The 17,141-nt window shown below is 47.7% G+C and overlaps 1 protein-coding gene across 3 annotated transcripts in view; it reads right to left on the bottom strand.

Moving 5' to 3' along the window:
* The window catches only part of LOC149342328 (zinc finger MYND domain-containing protein 11), a 76,053-nt gene that overhangs the window by 18,232 nt on the left and 40,680 nt on the right, over window positions 1-17,141 (bottom strand). For all 3 annotated transcript variants that reach the window (XM_089544622.1, XM_089544620.1, XM_089544621.1), the window contains exons 2-5: window positions 6,312-6,412; window positions 4,600-4,785; window positions 2,055-2,201; window positions 435-521 (exon numbers count right to left, since the gene is read on the bottom strand). In XM_089544622.1, coding sequence (XP_089400748.1) covers window positions 435-521; window positions 2,055-2,201; window positions 4,600-4,785; window positions 6,312-6,398 — 507 coding nt within the window. In that variant the 5' untranslated portion in view covers window positions 6,399-6,412. The remainder of the gene's footprint in view (window positions 1-434; window positions 522-2,054; window positions 2,202-4,599; window positions 4,786-6,311; window positions 6,413-17,141) is intronic.

Genomic DNA, 17,141 nt, shown 5'->3' with positions numbered 1-17,141 from the left:
TTTAATGGCCACAAGTCAGGTGTTACATTTCAATCTAGCTGTTGGCAACCTTTTCTCTCACAAATATAATTTGCATGAATGCATTAGGTAGAAAGGTATGCACTGAATAAGAGTTTTTCTCGCATTATTACGAAACCTCCACTACCTAATCATAGGTTACAACCATTGAAGTGAACATGACTTTTTGTTTCCTTAAGAGGTTGTCACAACATCGCTTAAGCATTTCACATGAAGCCTAGTGCGAACATGGCACTAGCTACGCTTCAAGGCAGAATGCCCTCCAGGCTAGCATTCCTGGGAGTGCACTGTTACAAAGCACATGCTGTGATGAGAGAACATACAAGGCATTTCCTACAAAAATATTTTTTGAAGGAAAATGAAATGTCATGCACACCTCTTGCGTGTGAAAAAGAGAACCACAGATCTGGCCATACCTTGTCTTTGAGACGAAGACATGTGTAGCTGAGAAGAATGTTCATGTCATCCACTTTCAGCTTCAGTGGGTCCTTTTCTTTCAGTTGCTGCATCGGAAACAAAATGGCTGTTATATCTCCACACAGTGGTAAAACATCACATACTACAGCATTTAGACAGACCTGAAGCACTCCCGTCAACCTTTCTCTGAGTTTCATTCGACTGTCTGCAGCATCTAGGTGCCGGCACTATTCAACCCCTCCTAGCTAAACAGTGTGATTACATGGAATTAAAAGAAAAAATACAACTCCCACAAGTTGTTTGAAAGAGCTTCACTTTTGCAAACTTATGTGGGCCTAACCAGCAAGATCAATGCTGTCACTGCTACTCCAATCCGACCAACACATCATCGTCATCATCAGCCTGACTACACCCATTGCAGGGCAAAAGCCTCTCCCATGTCCCTCCAATTAACCCTGTCCTTTGACAGCTGCCGCCACCATACCCCCGCAAACTTCTGAATCTCATCCGCCCACCTAACTTTCTGCCGCACCCCCGCTATGCTTGCCTTCTCTTGGAATCCACTTCGTTACCCTTAACGACCAGCGGTTATCTTGCCAACACACTAGTGGAAAAATATTTTCCAGCAGGACTTTTTGAGTGTTAGTGCAGAAGTGAACTGACCAACCTAACAGAAGAGTAGTATGTTAAGAGCAATAAAGTATCTAGAAAAATTTCTATGCATATGAATATGCCTTTTACTAGGGGTGTGCGAATATTCGAAATTTTCTAATATAATTCGAATATTATATTTTTAGTATTTGTATTCGATTCGAAATCCAAGTATTCGTGTTCTTTCGAATATTCGACCCGACGCGAATATTCGTACCCAGCCGAATATTCTATTGCCAGCACCGGCGTTCATTTCGGTCCGCAAGCCCTATCAACAGATTCATAACAATATGGCGGCGCCCAGAGCAATGCGTAACGTTGGGCCATGCAGTAGCTGACTACGCTGGTGAGCTTCTTAGTGGCTCTACCTGCGAAGCTGGTATAGTCAGAGCTGTGCACGAAATAGCTCGCAATACGTGCCAGTTCAGTGCCAAGTGAGAGGTCATTTTTGTGGCTGGAGAAGTCGCTTCAGCTAGAAGGGAACTAACTACTACTGCCTGACCATGAGCAGCCGGTTTTCCTTCACGACAACCTTTTATGTTCATCCCAGCAACGCGCTTTCGTGCTTATGGCAAGCTAGCCTTAATCAATGCTGTGTACTAGCCATCTTTTCTGATATTTCCACTCTTCTACGAATAATGTTCGAGACTGATACTTTTTGTGCAGCCACACACATCTTTTGTGTTCATTTCATCACTGTTAGTTGAACTGTGATATTCTTGGGTGCTCAAATAATGTTTTGTAGTGGTTAAATGCGCTGTCCTTGATTATTCGATATTCGCAACCAAGTATTCGTATTCGATTTGTATTCGAAAAATTTGATATTCGCACACCCCTGCCTATTACTGCAGCAAGGTACTAAGCCAGATGTTGTATCATATAGTGTCCCAAGTGGCAAATGACTATGTGAACAAAGCACCTGCACTGTTAACGTAGCACACAGCGAGATGCGATTCAATACCACTCACACAGCAGACGGTACAGACGAACTTGTCTTCATTGGAGAGGTCTTCTTTGACACACACTATGTGGTACACCCGGTGGCAGGTGGTGCAGAGAAGCACATCCCCACCCCTGTGGCACTCAAAGCAGTACCAGTCGTGGCTGTCCCTCTCCTGCGAAATAAAGAGAAGCGAAAGAAACGTCACACATATGCTCACAACATTGAGAACTGGCCAGGCTTTTCAAAAGCCAAAGAGTTTGTGCTGTGTTTATGGCACATAAGCAACATAAGATTGTGAGTGTGTCCATTCTGGATAAGGCCTAAAAAGTCGAAGAAGGCTGGGAAAACAGAGAAAACTTCATTTCCACACAACCCCTGCAACTCTACACCAGATTGAAGCTAACTTGGCAATACGTCAGAAGCCCTTCAACAAGCTATTATAACGCGGCATGAATGACTCCGCATGACGCAAACTGGATGAAGATGGGCCTATTTTACTGCTATTACTCTACAGCATGAGCCATAGTCTATCTGGCTCAAAAGAAGACTGAATTTTTACTCAATGAAGAACACTGGAAGTCTGTTACTGCTGCAGCCAAAGCATTCTTTGAAGTAGAGTGGCAAGCTGGGCTAGTTGGTGGACATTCATCTTGAAAATGAGGTTACTGCGCTAGAAAACACGGACAACAGAAAAAGAAGTCCTGTCCACTTCTATTTCTGTTGTCCATGTTTTCTAGTGCAGCAACCCCATTTTCAAGATTATTTGAAGCTTCGTTTCCTTCCCTTTAGACTCATTTTTAAGCAGACGAATACAACACTGCTAAATACAAACATCAAAGAAAAGTGTCGATGCCACTTTGTCCATCATTAGCTGTCACTGTAACCCATGGTGGAAAAAAAGGTGTGGTATGGTTAGAAATGCACTCATAAACTGTGATGAACAAACAAAAGAAAGATGAAAGCTTAAAAGTTCTGTTTCCACATAATAAAAACAAATGACATTTACGTTTCTGCTCTATATGTAGGCGTTTAAACTACTTGTTTGCAAATTCAGCATTGTATTCGGTGTTTATTTCAGAATGAAATTTTCGTTTATTCTTTCTTTTTTGGGGGGGGGGGGGGGGTGAATATTATTACCAATGAATGAATTACTGACTTTTTCCGGCAATTAATTTGTGTGGTCAAATTTCACCTATTGTCTAATCAGCGTTTTTGTCAGCATAAAGGGTTTGTTTACCAGTAACTGACACGCAAATGGCAGTACTTGGAGCTGTATTTGTTGAAAGAATTGCTATCGTCATTAAATAAGTGACCCAAGTTAAATGAGATAGCCAAAAGACAAAAACTCAAGGGGAAGTGTACCTTTTAAGAATAGATTAATAGGTTGACATGATATTGTTAGGCTGTCTCGCTGGGTTGGGAAAGAGGGTGGCTCAATATGTGGTTTCGTGTTGACAGCAGTGAGGAGCCGTTGCGGCAGCCACAACATGGTGCTTTTTCTAGGCTCCCATGCATGGTTTCATGCCAGTGACCTACAAGCAGTTGATAAACCTACTTATCCGATGAACTGCTTTTAGTGGGAGATGACAACAAACGAACAGCATTTAGCTAGCAGGCAGCAAGGAGGCATCCCAGGTCAGCAGACTATGTAAGCTAACGGACTAACATCTCAAATCGTACAACTGCACTGCTTATCAAACAATACCACCATCGCGTCATGACCCTGATTTTCTCTGAGTGAGTGTAGCGTGTACTCAACAGTCAGCCAGCTATGCCTTGCATGCCAAGTATACTAGCCTCTATTGGTTAAAACAGAATTTAAAAACTGAATTCAGCGCACTTTTATCGGTTTTTTTTTCCCGCAGTCTAAACCACAAAAATGGAACCCCTATCTATATGCCATCAACACTACACATAATTTTTATTTTGTGCTTCAACTGAAAAAGCACTAGCACAAAATTTAAAATCCAAGATATCCATGCAACTCCATTTCTTTGTCCACACACAAACATATTCCACAGGGTAATACTATAGATTAAAGCTTAGAGTATACGTGAGCTTCAGTTTGCTGGTTTCATAACTTGTTAACATGTTGTTACCATGTTGTTAACACGTTAGCACATTGTTAACAAACTCCAGCATACAACACTCTGCGACGCTGGCGTCCACATTCAGAACCTCTGTTTGGCAACATCTGTGAATTCTTGCGATGCTGAATGACAAGAACTAAAATCAGAAGTTGGCCCGCTGTTTCTGGTGGCTTGCCTCAGATGCTGGCATGTAGTACAAGTGCATCAAATGTGCATAAAAGATAGGTTCTACAAGACTGCGCATGCAGGGATTCACACCAATCTTGCAACTCTGAGCAGTTAAAACCAAACTACTCATGATGAATAATAATATAACTATATTTTTTTGCAAGCCACAAGAAGTGGATAAACGTAGATGTGCTCACTAGTAAAAAAAAGAAGTGAAACGCAAAAGATGTGTCACTGCCACTTTAACCATGATGTTCTCAGTTCAGACACTGCACATGCAAATAACCAAGAGACTGCAATCTGAGAACGCACCACCGGTTGTTCTGGTAGCTGGAAGGCTTCTTGTTCAACACCAACTTTGGAACCTTTGGAGCCGACCTTCTTCTTGGAGACGAGCAGGTTGTCCCGCACGGCAAACCCAAGTTGCCGCTCGGTGTCCGCTACATTCAGGTGGTGCTTTCGGCGCATGTAGTTGGCCACACGGTCCAGGTTGCTCACCTGCGCACACCAGCACCATTGCAAACATCGCTCCAAACATGACCGTGACCAATGATTTTCACAGCATTGGCATTCACAGCAACTGCTCAGTTCCCTGTCTAATATTGCCATCCGAAGGAGGGTGTAAGCATGAAGTCAACCGTATACTTTCTTTTTTTTTTTTTGCGTAAAATAGCGAGCATGCACTGTTAAGCTGGGCTGACATTTCCAGATATATTCAAAGCCCCTCTCCCTTGTCATTCTCAAAGGGTCACCACTGCATGCCAGGCAGTCTCATTGAACATGATTCGCATAAATATCGACAGAACATCCACCGAAACCTTGCCACAGTTTACAACAGGTTGCAAGGAGTTTGGCGCTTTTTCAGCAACACAGGATAAATTCTGCACAGTTTCTTTTCTCAGCTATTTACACAGCATGCAATACAAAAATTATTTAGCATTTAAAATAACTGTTCTACATGAAAGCTATTGTCTCACTCAGAAAAAAAGTACAAGAGAAACAATCCATACAAGCATGCACAGTTATCTTTGCATCTGAACTACTTTGATGACTCTGCATAATGTCACAGGGTGGTCAGTGGTGCAATGGTGTGCTTTCAAACTCAAGAAGTGTTTTTGACATAGGAGAGCAGAAAGTTGGGCTAGTTGGTTGATATGCATACTGAAAAAATTTGCGCAGAAACACGAGGACTAAGCAGAGACAAACACAAGGACGAATGCATGAATGTTTGGACTGGTAATGTGTCAGAGTGTTACCAAGCCAAAAAAAAAAGGGGCAACCAATGAAAACAGTCCAATCACACAAAAAGTATATATCAGTATGCATTGGATCATTCTGCTTGCAAATAGTACGAAGTTGAAGGAGGGCAATTAAGTGTGCTTATGTTGTTACATGCAACATTTCAAACCTAGAAGGCCATTCTTCCACTCTCCCTTCCATGCTTCAGCTGCACCCCCTCACTGTTACCCATTCTTCTTTTTTAAGCCCTATGCACTTCGTCTTTTTAATAACTTGTTGTGCTTGCCATCATTATTATACACCATGCACTGCACTAACAATTGTAATCTTTAGTCCATGTAGACCACCGTTGCTTCCATTAATCCCTTTCGGAAACATGACCCACAGTACATGTCATGGGCCTAAGCTGACCACTAACCATGTCTTTAGTGTTCTTTGGTCGCAGATGACCTTGTACCATTCAAAATTCCAGTACCATCATCAATGTGCAGCCCTCTCTTAGCTTTGCACCTGGTGTGCAAAACTCACGCCGGTGTGCACGCCTCTCTGCTTTATAGTGTCACCTCTGTGGCGTACTCTCAGAATCATGAAATGCCCAACTAAAATGCCCCTCTAAGTACAGGCCCAGCTGGGCAACGTTGTTTGTGGGCTGTAGATCACAGGAGGACTTGTCACTTACAACGCACAATGATGAAGACTCCCACAGTGATCAATGGCAAAGTCCCCTGTATAGTTACTGCTGTAAGGGGACCTTTGTCACAGCTTGGCAAATGTCACACACACACCTGCTTTTGTTGCCGTATGGAGTCAATGGCATCCCAGAGATGCTGCACTGTCTGTGGGCAGGAGAGTCTACGCTTGCACGTGGCCATGTTGGGGCCCACTTCTGTAAAAAAGAACAGAGCAGAATGAGTCCGTGAATGGATGACACAGGTGAGGTACAAACAAAGCACCAACATCCAAACATGACCGTCTGGTCACTCAGCCTTACGGATGTCCTGGAATAATCATAATCTAGCCATCTTTTACTAATAATGATCTTTATGACACATAATCATCTTAAAAAACTCCAAACACACCCACTGCAGGTAATATTACTTTACTGAAATCGTACTGTTGGTCACCTCCCAATTATCTCAGCACGCATGTGTTCCCTGTGGCAAGGCGGCTTTTCTGGACCAAGAAGCTCGCCGTCAGTGTAACCAATTAACTGTCATGCCACAGCAACTGAATCTGCCTCGTCAATCACGGAGCACGCGTTCGCGTTGAGCCAGTTCGTGCACCGGTTAGGCGGCATTGGGGCATGCATGGGCAAGAGTTCAGAAGTCGAACAGGATGGGGGAAATCGGTAGGCGCCTATCGCACGGCGGCTACTCACAACAAAGAAGCACAATGGAACGCAGTTTTCAGATTAGCGCGGGCTATAAACCATAACAACCGCGAACGCAATGCAGGTGAAAGTTTGTCCTCATTAGAGAGACTGGAACGCTTCTCAACAATCAACGCTTCTCAGCATCGTAGCGCCGCAGTAGCGCGCGCTACGACGACGATGACCTGGATAAGCGAGGCTCGAGCGGAAAAGATGTCACGATGAGCTTTGAGTAGCGAGATCATAAGTTTGGCGCAGTGAAGCCGCACAGGCTGCACAGCGCAGAGCAGTATGCGTACCAGCATACAGACTGCACCTCGGCGCTGGCAAAAGTGCTTGTAAATTTCTGAGGCGACCGTAGCTAAGCTGGAACTTGTTTGTGCTGCGACTAAGGGACGGAATCTACGAAAGATACCGCTATCCACGATATCTTTGTCAGCTACCGTGCACTTGCACACTGCAGTAGGCGTTCTTGGGTGCATGACTGCGGCAATCTGAAACGGCGATGGTCAGTGCCTGGTCAGAGCGCCAATAGTTTCCCATTTTTTCTTCTTTACGTTCGTGCCACGGCAGCGAAGTGATGTTCTTTCGAAGTGATGTTCTTTCTTTACATTCCTTTACATTTCTTTACATTTCTTACATTTCTTACATTCTTTACATTTCTTTACAGTCACATTTACGAGTTCTGCGCATGTTCCATTCCACAAACACGGCCTGGAAGAGGAATGCGAAATAGCGCGGTGCGTACACATACCAGACAATCTCAAGACCGAAACCGAAACCTTGCCGAGTCAAAACCACGGTTACCGTGGTGTAAGAATATTCTTTGACCGTGGTCTACTGGTCAAGACGCTTGCACGTTTGTTTTCCATGCATTATTTGCACCTCTACTGGCCATAGAGTTAATATAACCAACTGCTACTGGCCAAACGCGATCGCCTGCACGACAGAGTACGGCCGGACTGGATGCGGCGACCGTAGGCAGAGCAGCCGACGCTTCGATCAGCACCGTCGTACTCGACTACTACGTGAAACGGGGAAACCTTGTTGGTTCAGCTACCCTTTCTTTTTGTTGTTGTTAAGAGTACACACGAGAGCGAAGAAGGCACGGACGAACGAGGAACCATATGCATGTACAGAGAGTGTAGTGCCGACTTTCGAGCGCATGCGGTTTGAGTAAAGAGTCATTTTTAAACTTAGAAAACAACATGTACTGGTCTGATGGCATTTTGATGCGGTTACGTAGAAAGGAAGGAAAACAGGCTGCATGTAGGCGGGTGTAACCCAAGTCAAGAAGGTGATTTCAAAGACTGATGGCGTTTCCAGCAGACGCCACAACCGAATCCTTTCAAGCACCACTGCTAGGGCGCTATGCTCAACATCATTCTAATCATTTTCGTCATCAGAAAAGAGTATTCCACTCAGATAGGCCTAGACGGTCCACGAAAGTCAAGCACGCTGATTCACTGCAATAGTATGTTGCTTGCCGTAAATCGAGCTGGACAGCCGAAAATAAGCTATCAGAACGAGCTCCCAATGCCACCGCTGCGATGAGTAAGGCTCACACAGGCAAGAAGAGCTGCTTTTTGACATAACTTGGACACTTTGGAGCAGAGACCTTTGACCGCGCCAACTCCACATGGGGCCCATGTACTAAAATCTGGCACTGTTGTTATATAACTCCATAACTTGGACGTCAGCTGAGAGTCCAGCAAAGTTACGGCGGCCACATGAACTCATCAATGCTGCTCAAAACTGAAAACCTGCACAGCAGTACCGATACGTAACCGCACAGCTCATCAAGGGCGCCACCGCCCTCTGTTCTCCGCACGTCAGCCGTGGGATAATGATTGCACAACTCTGCATGAGACGGTCCTTCTACGTGCGTATGTATACAAGGCTGCAACGGTATGGGGTGTAAATTTATTAATGCGAAAGCATTAGAAGGCTTGTGTTGACGCCGGAAGTCTCCGCAAAATGTGTCGCCGGAAGTTGGTCCCTTGTGACGTCATCGGTCATATGACATCATGTGACATTACAATAAAAATAAGAAAACTGGTTAGGTTAGAATCGAACCCGGCCGCCATCCTGCGAGATGACGTGACAGGATGATGCAAAATTATTTTTAAATAAAGATGGTGTCGCACCCGATCTAAGTCACAGTCCCTGGCACGCGCAGACAGGAGAAAAAAGAGTGATGGAAAGGGACGCGCGACACAAAAACCGTGTCCGCCAAAGCCACGACGCTGGTTTGAGCGACAGATATCTTGGGTACAGATGAAATCCCGCCGATGTCGTCACTGGTTCACCTCACTGTGGTGGCAGTATTCCCGAATACATTGACCAAAATTTTGAGCAACCGTTCGTCGTACAGCATGGTGTCATAGCATTTCTCTTTGCATATCGGCACGCACCAGCAAGCCGATCGCCTGTTAAGTTCGAGGGGACGTGCGTATGTTCCATTCACTAGCGTGTTTCAGCGAGCACTAAAAAATTCCTAAAAAATACGGTGGTTCAAAACATAAAATTCCTTCAGGCCACGGCGAACGTACTTGAACAATCATGCATTAGTCAGCTAATCAACTTTATTTTGCTTGTCACTCTTAAAAATAATCGGCACACGTAGTTGGTGATTACTTTGAAGCAAAAGAAAGTGCATATGCCATAGCATAATAGCGAAGGTAGAATTCGGCGCCGTAGGCACTGCAACATGTCGCAAGAGAAAAGAAATAGCTGCGGCTTAGCTCAGCTAACCCTGGTTATGCAAGCGAAAGTCACGCTTGCATAATCAGAGTGAAGTCACGCTACGGCCTACTGCTGCAGTGCCGCCATACTCAAGAAGCCAGTTATGCGCCCTCGCTTTCCTCAAAATTATCGGAGTCACGTTATCAACGCCAATGACCACAATGATTAACGCCGACGGCCTGTAGCTTCGGTGCCGCGTTTCTGCCACAACGTTGTCAATGCCAACGCATGCAACGCACATTCTGTCACAACCACCCCGTAACTTAAAGCGCAACTAAGGTGTCCACTGTCCCAGGGGGCCATTTATGCGCCTTTCCTTTGCTTTCCAAGCTCCCGCTCTTCATCGGTTTCGGCTGCCTGTTTAGCGCGTTTATGCTCCCTATTGATTGCTAAATGCTAAATCCCTTGAACGGCTGGCAATTTGGAGCGGATGACTAGACTCGGCCCGACAACTGCGACTACCCACACTTGAGGGCGTCGGCTCCGGCTGACTTGCTCGTTCGCAGCAAGACACCGAAAGGCAGCGCGCAACGGGCCGGAATCGAACCCGCGTCTTTCGGGTCAGCAGCCGAGCGTCATAACCGAGCCGCCGCGGCGGCCACCTATACTACACCTATCCAGCATGACTGCGCGGCGACTTACAGCTGTGTGCTCGCGAATTATTCCCATTCCGCAACGCGCAAACTCTTTGCGGGCAGCTCCTCAAATAAACGCGTCTTCGGCTTGCTTACGTGCGCAGCATGTTGCCAGCGCTATAGCGGATCACCTGTCACGTTGGGCCCCGACGCTATATAGAGTTTCTCGAGTCACGTTGGCGACCTTCTGACATTTCGCCATCGACCGTAAGTGCATAGAGCGTGCAGACCTGGCGGACCGCTAGTCAACGCCTTCGCAACGCCGGCCGCTTCCCTCCCTTCCACTATGCTCTCCCCCACAGGCACTTCTTGCACACGCAAGAGAAGAAAGCCCCTTCCTCCCTCTCCTTTCATCATCCCGGAAACACTGTTGCCATGCGAGTGCGAAGACTCACACGACAAAGCGGCAAAGGCCACCTAAACCAATACGCCCATTCCAAAAATGACACCTATAGACTCCTGTGCAAAAGAGCGTCAACCTTCAAGGAATATGACTACACAATCGGTCGATGAGCCTATGCTGATGCGGCCATTCCCCTTAGCGGGGATCGGATCTAGAGGAATGGATGAGGTCACGATGAGAAATTTCTATGCCAGAACAGGAAACAATAAAAAATATGTATCCTATCTCGTCCGTCAATAGTAGGTGAAAGCATGAAATGCGTACTGCAGGAAAGGTAGCGCACTTCTGTTCTTCCGAGCTATGCAGCGGGCATGTCAACTACCTGGCTGCATTCGCGGTTTGGGCAGCCTCCGCCATCCCCAGCCACTTTTCTTAGCTAGCTGGACAGAGTGCTCGGCTCCCTTCGCGGCTTTGTGTGCTTTACGTTCAGCCGCTTCTGCTTTTCGTGATGGTCAGCGCGCTCGGTCTCCCTCGCTGCTTTCGCTGTTTGACGCGCCATAGCGCTCGCTCTTCACTTGCCTTGGCCACCCTCTCACCTTCGTGTGCGGCTGCTGAAAGCTGGCGTTGGGGACAAAGTCGAGGCTTTTTATCACCTGACTAAACCGGGTCCATTATTCCGCAGCCACAGCAACAGCACCACTGGCTCTAAGCGTTCGGAAGCGCGCGTAAAGGGGATTGTGGCTCAGTTGAGTCCGAGTCGCTTGCGGCGTCCGACAACAGTCCTGGCCCAGCGTTCGATCAGCAAGCGAGCTTCAGACCTCTCAGGGTCGTCGTCTTCTTTCACCACCGCAATGTGCCATCTCTTCAGAGGCAGCCACACGCAGAACAAACGGACGAAAGATGAGGAATACGACGACCTAGAACACTTATCCCGGGAGGCTATACCTCCGGGTTAGAACACACCACGCGAAAAGTTGCGGCAATGGCCGAGTGGTATAGTGGTACTATGGAGTAAATTGCGCATAACAGCTAGTTTACTTGTGAACACTTGAAATATAATGACAGGACTACTTTTTATTTTTAAATAAATTATCAGCCATGGATCTCTCTCTGTTGTTTCCTTTGTATGTGTACTTCAATTTTACAGGTTTATGATCTTTATGATTTATTATACCTTATGATTTTTTTTACAACACACTTATTATGCTCACCCCTGCAATATCAACTCCCCCCCCTCCTTTAACATGTAACGCCTATACGGGGTCTCCGGACGACCTTAAATAATGAACTAACAGTGATGCTTCTCCTGCATAGGTGCGTTTGCAACTTGAACCTCAATAGCGTGCGCGACAGACATTCTCGAGCTCCTAGGCGAACACCTACGACGACAGCAATTTAAGCAATTTAAAGTATGCGCTCACAAACATCTGACGCGTCACAATGAGGCGCGAATGTCTCAGACTAGCAGCCTACAAATCTGATCTATGTCGTCATCATTCTCGATGAACTTTACACAAGCCGTAAAGGACGTGTTACGTTTCGTGCAAACGCGTTCACGAACGATATTGTGCAAGCCGCGCCGCTTTCGGCAAAGCTTAGAACTCAACTAGAGTGCAAAAGTCATCTACAGAATTTAAACGGATTATAACTGCGGGATCCGTGGAACATCGACGTATTTCTTCTTCATAGGAACAAAGTACGATTCTGAAAAGTTAAACAAGAATATTAATTATATTCTTGTTTAACGTGTTCTGATAACGCTGACAGCCTCGTTGCTGTAAAGGAAATGTTTCCAATTTGCATGCCATTTCACTGCATCGACCAAAAAGAGCCGCTGGTTTTCCGTACTGCAGGCGAGTAGCACTTCTCGTGACCTGATCCTGGAATATCAAAACGCGCGCTAAAACAGAGGGGGGCTGACGTTTAGGACAATGAGAGGATGTGAGCAAAGGAAAGGAAACGTGAACGTCAGCAGACGCCGCAGACTGAGGAGCGGCCGGCGACAACGCACCGGTGAAGGCGCGCACCAAATGGCCGGCACAAAAGCGACAACTTAAATTTCTTTCGATTCTGAAGTCTTCACGCCATCCCGCTACTGTAGCCGACGTTTTTAAATATTTACAAACGTTGACTAGCAGCATACGTCTCAAGCAGTTCGAACACTCCCGCTACGACTGAGAATGTAAAGGAAGCGAAGACGCGCGCGCGACAGGCTGTTGCAAACTCTCCCCTCCGCACCGAGCAGTACGGAACACGGTAACGTCGGAACGCCAGAAGAGAGAGAGGCTGGTCAAACGACCCTGACTACGTGAAGCTGGAGCAGCTGGAGCGTGGGGGTTGAGAGAAGGTTGCCCCTCCGACGTCGGCCCCCGCTACGCGGGAGCACGCAAGGCCGACGTCGTCACGCCTCCCCGCGCCGCGGGCGCGCAGCGCACGCGCGCGCACATATCGCCTCCAGCGCCGCGCCACGGCAGCGGCGGTTTTAGCTCCACGGCGGAAAGGCGGAGTAGCGGCAGCAGCAGTTGGGTTCGCCCCCGTGGCGGCAGCGGCGGTGCGGGTTGGGCGGTGCGGGTTGGGCGGGGCGGGTCAGCGGCGTCGGCAGCCGCGCGTGCGACGTCGGTCGGAGAGGCCGCGCGGCCGCGGACGCTAGCTGGCACGGCGGTGGCCCCTCCTGGCGTCGCCGGCAGCGAGGGCACTGACTGCACCTCCGCTGTTGCCGGGGCGCGCTCTGCTCCGTCGATTGAGGGGGGAAAACGCGCTGGAAGGTTTTGCGGGTCCTGTACGAGGGACACACTGCGGCGTTTGTCGCCGTTCGCTGGCTGTTGGGTGTTCACGCCCAGCCGGCGGTTGCGCCTTACGATTCTCATAACTCCGTCCTTCACAATAAGTGGTCGTTTAAATATGTATAAAAGAGGTCGTTTTTCAAGACGATTCGTGAAGTTTTAGGACTGGCCAAATCAGGACAACTCTACTGAGTTGCGCTTAGCTGACGATCACAACACAGAACGTCCGGCGAGTTCCGTTCCATTTATAATAAACTGATTCTGATTCCGAAACATCAGAACCAGAAGAAAAAAAAGTCTAGACGATCAATGCAGCACAGTATGCGTTACCATTAGCGTTCGCCCCGGACGGAGTCGCTGCTGACGGGTTCAGACCGCTTTCCACCTATTCCCTCTCACCCGTCGCCTCCCACCCTATCTTCGTCTTCCCTCCAATGATTTCCCTCTCTATTTTTCGCGCCTGCCAACTGAGGCCCAAAACCGGAAGGTCAGATTTTTCGAAGCTGTTTCAATGCTAAAGCATAATTTAAAGCGAAATAGTCGGAGCTTGCCCTTCCAGCGAATTTTTTTCCTGGCCGCTACGTCGTCAAATGACTCAGAGCACCATAATCACAAAGCGCTGCACGCAGTCGTTATCAGTCGAAGACGGAAACTCATTACAGGCCCGCGACTGTCGTACACAGGCGAACACGAGCGGAATTCCACTGCTATGAAGTAGAAGGCACGAAGCGCTCACGCGCATGAAATAGTACAGCGCATAGCGTCAACTGTCCAGCCGTATCGAATTCGCGCACACACAGAAAAAAAAAAAATGGTTTTGAGGAAATAAAATAACCAGGGAGTGAAAGAAGGAAGAGGCTCCTCAGTGGAGGGTTCCGGATTAATTTCGGACCATCTGCACTGGAGCACACGGGCGTCTCCATCGAAACGCGGCCGCCGCTGCTGGATTTTGATCCCGCATCCACGGGCTCTCACAAATCAGACCAGCGGAAACAGATCCAGAAAAGTCGAGTCGCGCGGCGCACGTGAATAGATCGGCGCGTGCCTCTGCGCGGGAGTTTGCGGCGGCCCGGAGCTGCGTTTCCTTGTCCAGAAACACCGCCGAACCCGAGGCCTTACATAAGGCGGAACCAGATGCCGCACACTTCCGAAAAATTCAGAATTTTCCGTCCGAATGGCATGCACAAGAAAAAAAAAAGTCAGGGGGCACTTTGGCTCTCTAAGTGCTGCAAGGCGAATGCTTTTCCTGGCGCACTGTTTGTTTTTTTATTTTTTATTTGTTATATTTTCCCCATTTTGTTATGTTTCTTTCTTTTCTTATTTTTGTTTATTTTTCCCATCTTTTTCTTATTTTTTACTCTTTTTATTTTCCTTATTTTTTATTCCTTTTATTTTCATTATGAAACCCATGCATTCACTAGATGCGCCTTTATTCCAATACACTGTAGCGCAGCAAAAGACGAGGACAGAAGAGACGTCTCTTTTGTCCTCGTCTTTTGCTGGGCTACAGTGTATTGGAAGTTGGAACTATGTACCAACAAGCCCAAAAATCTGCGCCTTTATTCATGCTCAAACCTTGAGCCTTCGTGGCGTAGTGGTAGCGTCTCCGCTTCAATTGCCAAACGTCCTTGTTCGATTCCCAGCCTCCACGCAGTTTCTTTTAAAGCAGTGACGCCGAAACGCGGACGAATCTGCCGACGCGGCTGCCGACACGGCCGTCGACACGGCTGCTAACGACAGTATGAGGCATTAAAGGCTTTCTACTTAAAACCCCAGCCCCGAGCGGGATTCAAATCAGCGCCGGCGCGAACAAAACAGACCTCTCCGTTTCCCGGTGGCCATCGCAGCAACATCCCTCTCTGTTGTTTACCTGTGCAGACATGCGTTCTAACCGGCAGACTCTTGCGCTACAGTCTTCATTCGTCGCAGTTCGTTTTCTTCTCGCCTCCTCCTGCTGCTTCAGGTGTTGGTAATGATCACATTGCGATGCGGAGATGAGAACTTCCCTTTTCGGACTGTGCACATTTATTTACAGCAGTTATTTACCGCAGTTATTTACAGCAGTTATTTACAGTAGTGTCGTCATTTGCGACATCAACAGATCAAACTGCAAAAACTGAGTGGATAGTTGGAGGCCAGATCAGGCCGTCTGCCTCCTGCTACACATTAGGCCGGAGTCCCTGGAGACACCCGTCAGCCTCGCCTCCCTCCCACTTGAGCCCCGGTTTCGCCCAAAACGCCTGCTTCGATCAGCTCTTAAAAATTTTGGAGACGATGAGACGGTTGACGAATCAACGGCAGTCACTCTGTGACCATTAGCAGACAGCTTTTCAAAATGAACTGACCAATCTCTGTCATATGTGTCACATACCTACAGTGAAACAAACACAAAACATACAAAAAGCCGAGAGGGGTTGCGCACACAACACACGCATTTCTCCGACCCACAACACTCTCCCGATCGTTGCCCTTAGTTCAGGAAAGATGGGCCGCACAATCCTTCCCGAAATTAGGAAAGGAAGGGGAAACCTCATCTCTAGCTCGCTGGCGTGAGTGACCGCACGTCCCGGGCTCCCTACGAACAGGTGAAGTGTAAGGGGCGGGGGGGGGGGGGGGGGGGCTATACGAAGCAGGCGGATTTCCTCCGGCTTTCTCACCACCTTGCAACCCACATTCCCGAGGACGCTCAGTGTCGGTACAAAAGCTCACCCGCGATGAGTTATGGTAGCCACGAGACAGCTACAGCAAAAAAAAAGAATGCGTTTGTCCGTCACTGTCCCCACGCTTCTGAGAAAAGCCCGCAAACTTAACTGTCGCTTTCATCTTTCATCCGTTAGGACAACGCTTCCAAATGTTTGAAGTCGTGGCCATGCAATACAGCAGAATGCCCCGAGACAGAAAGGCTCGCCCATGTCGCCAACCGCACCTGTATGTAGGCGCACACTAAAGTGAGAAGGCGGCCTAACCCGCCGCAAATGCCGAAGAAGAGCGGGCACGAACTACGGCACCTCAAAAGAAGCGAGGGACGCAGCGTGTAAAAGATAACCGGCCGAACGCGGCGGCTCCTAAAACATCAAAAGCCGGGAAGAACGCCTAGAGCGCTGCTCAGCAGGAAGAGAAGCGGCTGATGGCGGCGGCTCCTCAAGCCGCAAAAGCAGCCATGGCCACCATGCGCGCAACCCGAACAGAAGCGGGTGAAGGCGACGGCCCGCCCACAGCCAGTGAACCTGGCGAATACCATAGACTGGAGCTACCATGTATGAGGCGTACTAGAATGTGCTAGTAGAATACGCCTTTCATGTTTACGCCTGATCTCAGAAAACTCACGGGACAGGGAGTGCGGTTATGAAGGTGCTCTTGCAAAGAGAGGGGAAAAAAAAAAAAACAGAGGAGGAATAAAATTGAAGGCGTGTCTCGTTTCGCACAGATTTCGTACACATTACCAGAGTCATTCGGTATTACCGACGCTATGGCGCTTTGGCGTGGAGCGCTATTTAAAGCAGAAATGCTTTTGGCCCCTGCTGTCGGAGAACACGGAGGCGAACCTAAACGAAGTCTGGCGAAACCATCAAAATTTTGGTATGGGCTAGTCGGTGGCTCATCTTAAAGAAAGTATATGCAGAGCAAAAAAAAAAAAAAAAGTTGAGTTGAGTTCAGTTTAATAGCGCATAAGCAACTAAGGCTATCATGCGCCAAGCTCAGGGCATAAAAATTGTTTTATATAGATGTTATACGAAAGT

The sequence above is a fragment of the Amblyomma mixtum genome, chromosome 5 (genome assembly GCF_055824585.1).
Source record: "Amblyomma mixtum isolate Tamu chromosome 5, ASM5582458v1, whole genome shotgun sequence".
Lineage (NCBI taxonomy): Eukaryota > Metazoa > Arthropoda > Arachnida > Ixodida > Ixodidae > Amblyomma > Amblyomma mixtum.
The sequence above is the reverse complement of the archived record's forward strand: the minus strand, read 5'-3'. Positions and strand labels throughout refer to the sequence as shown.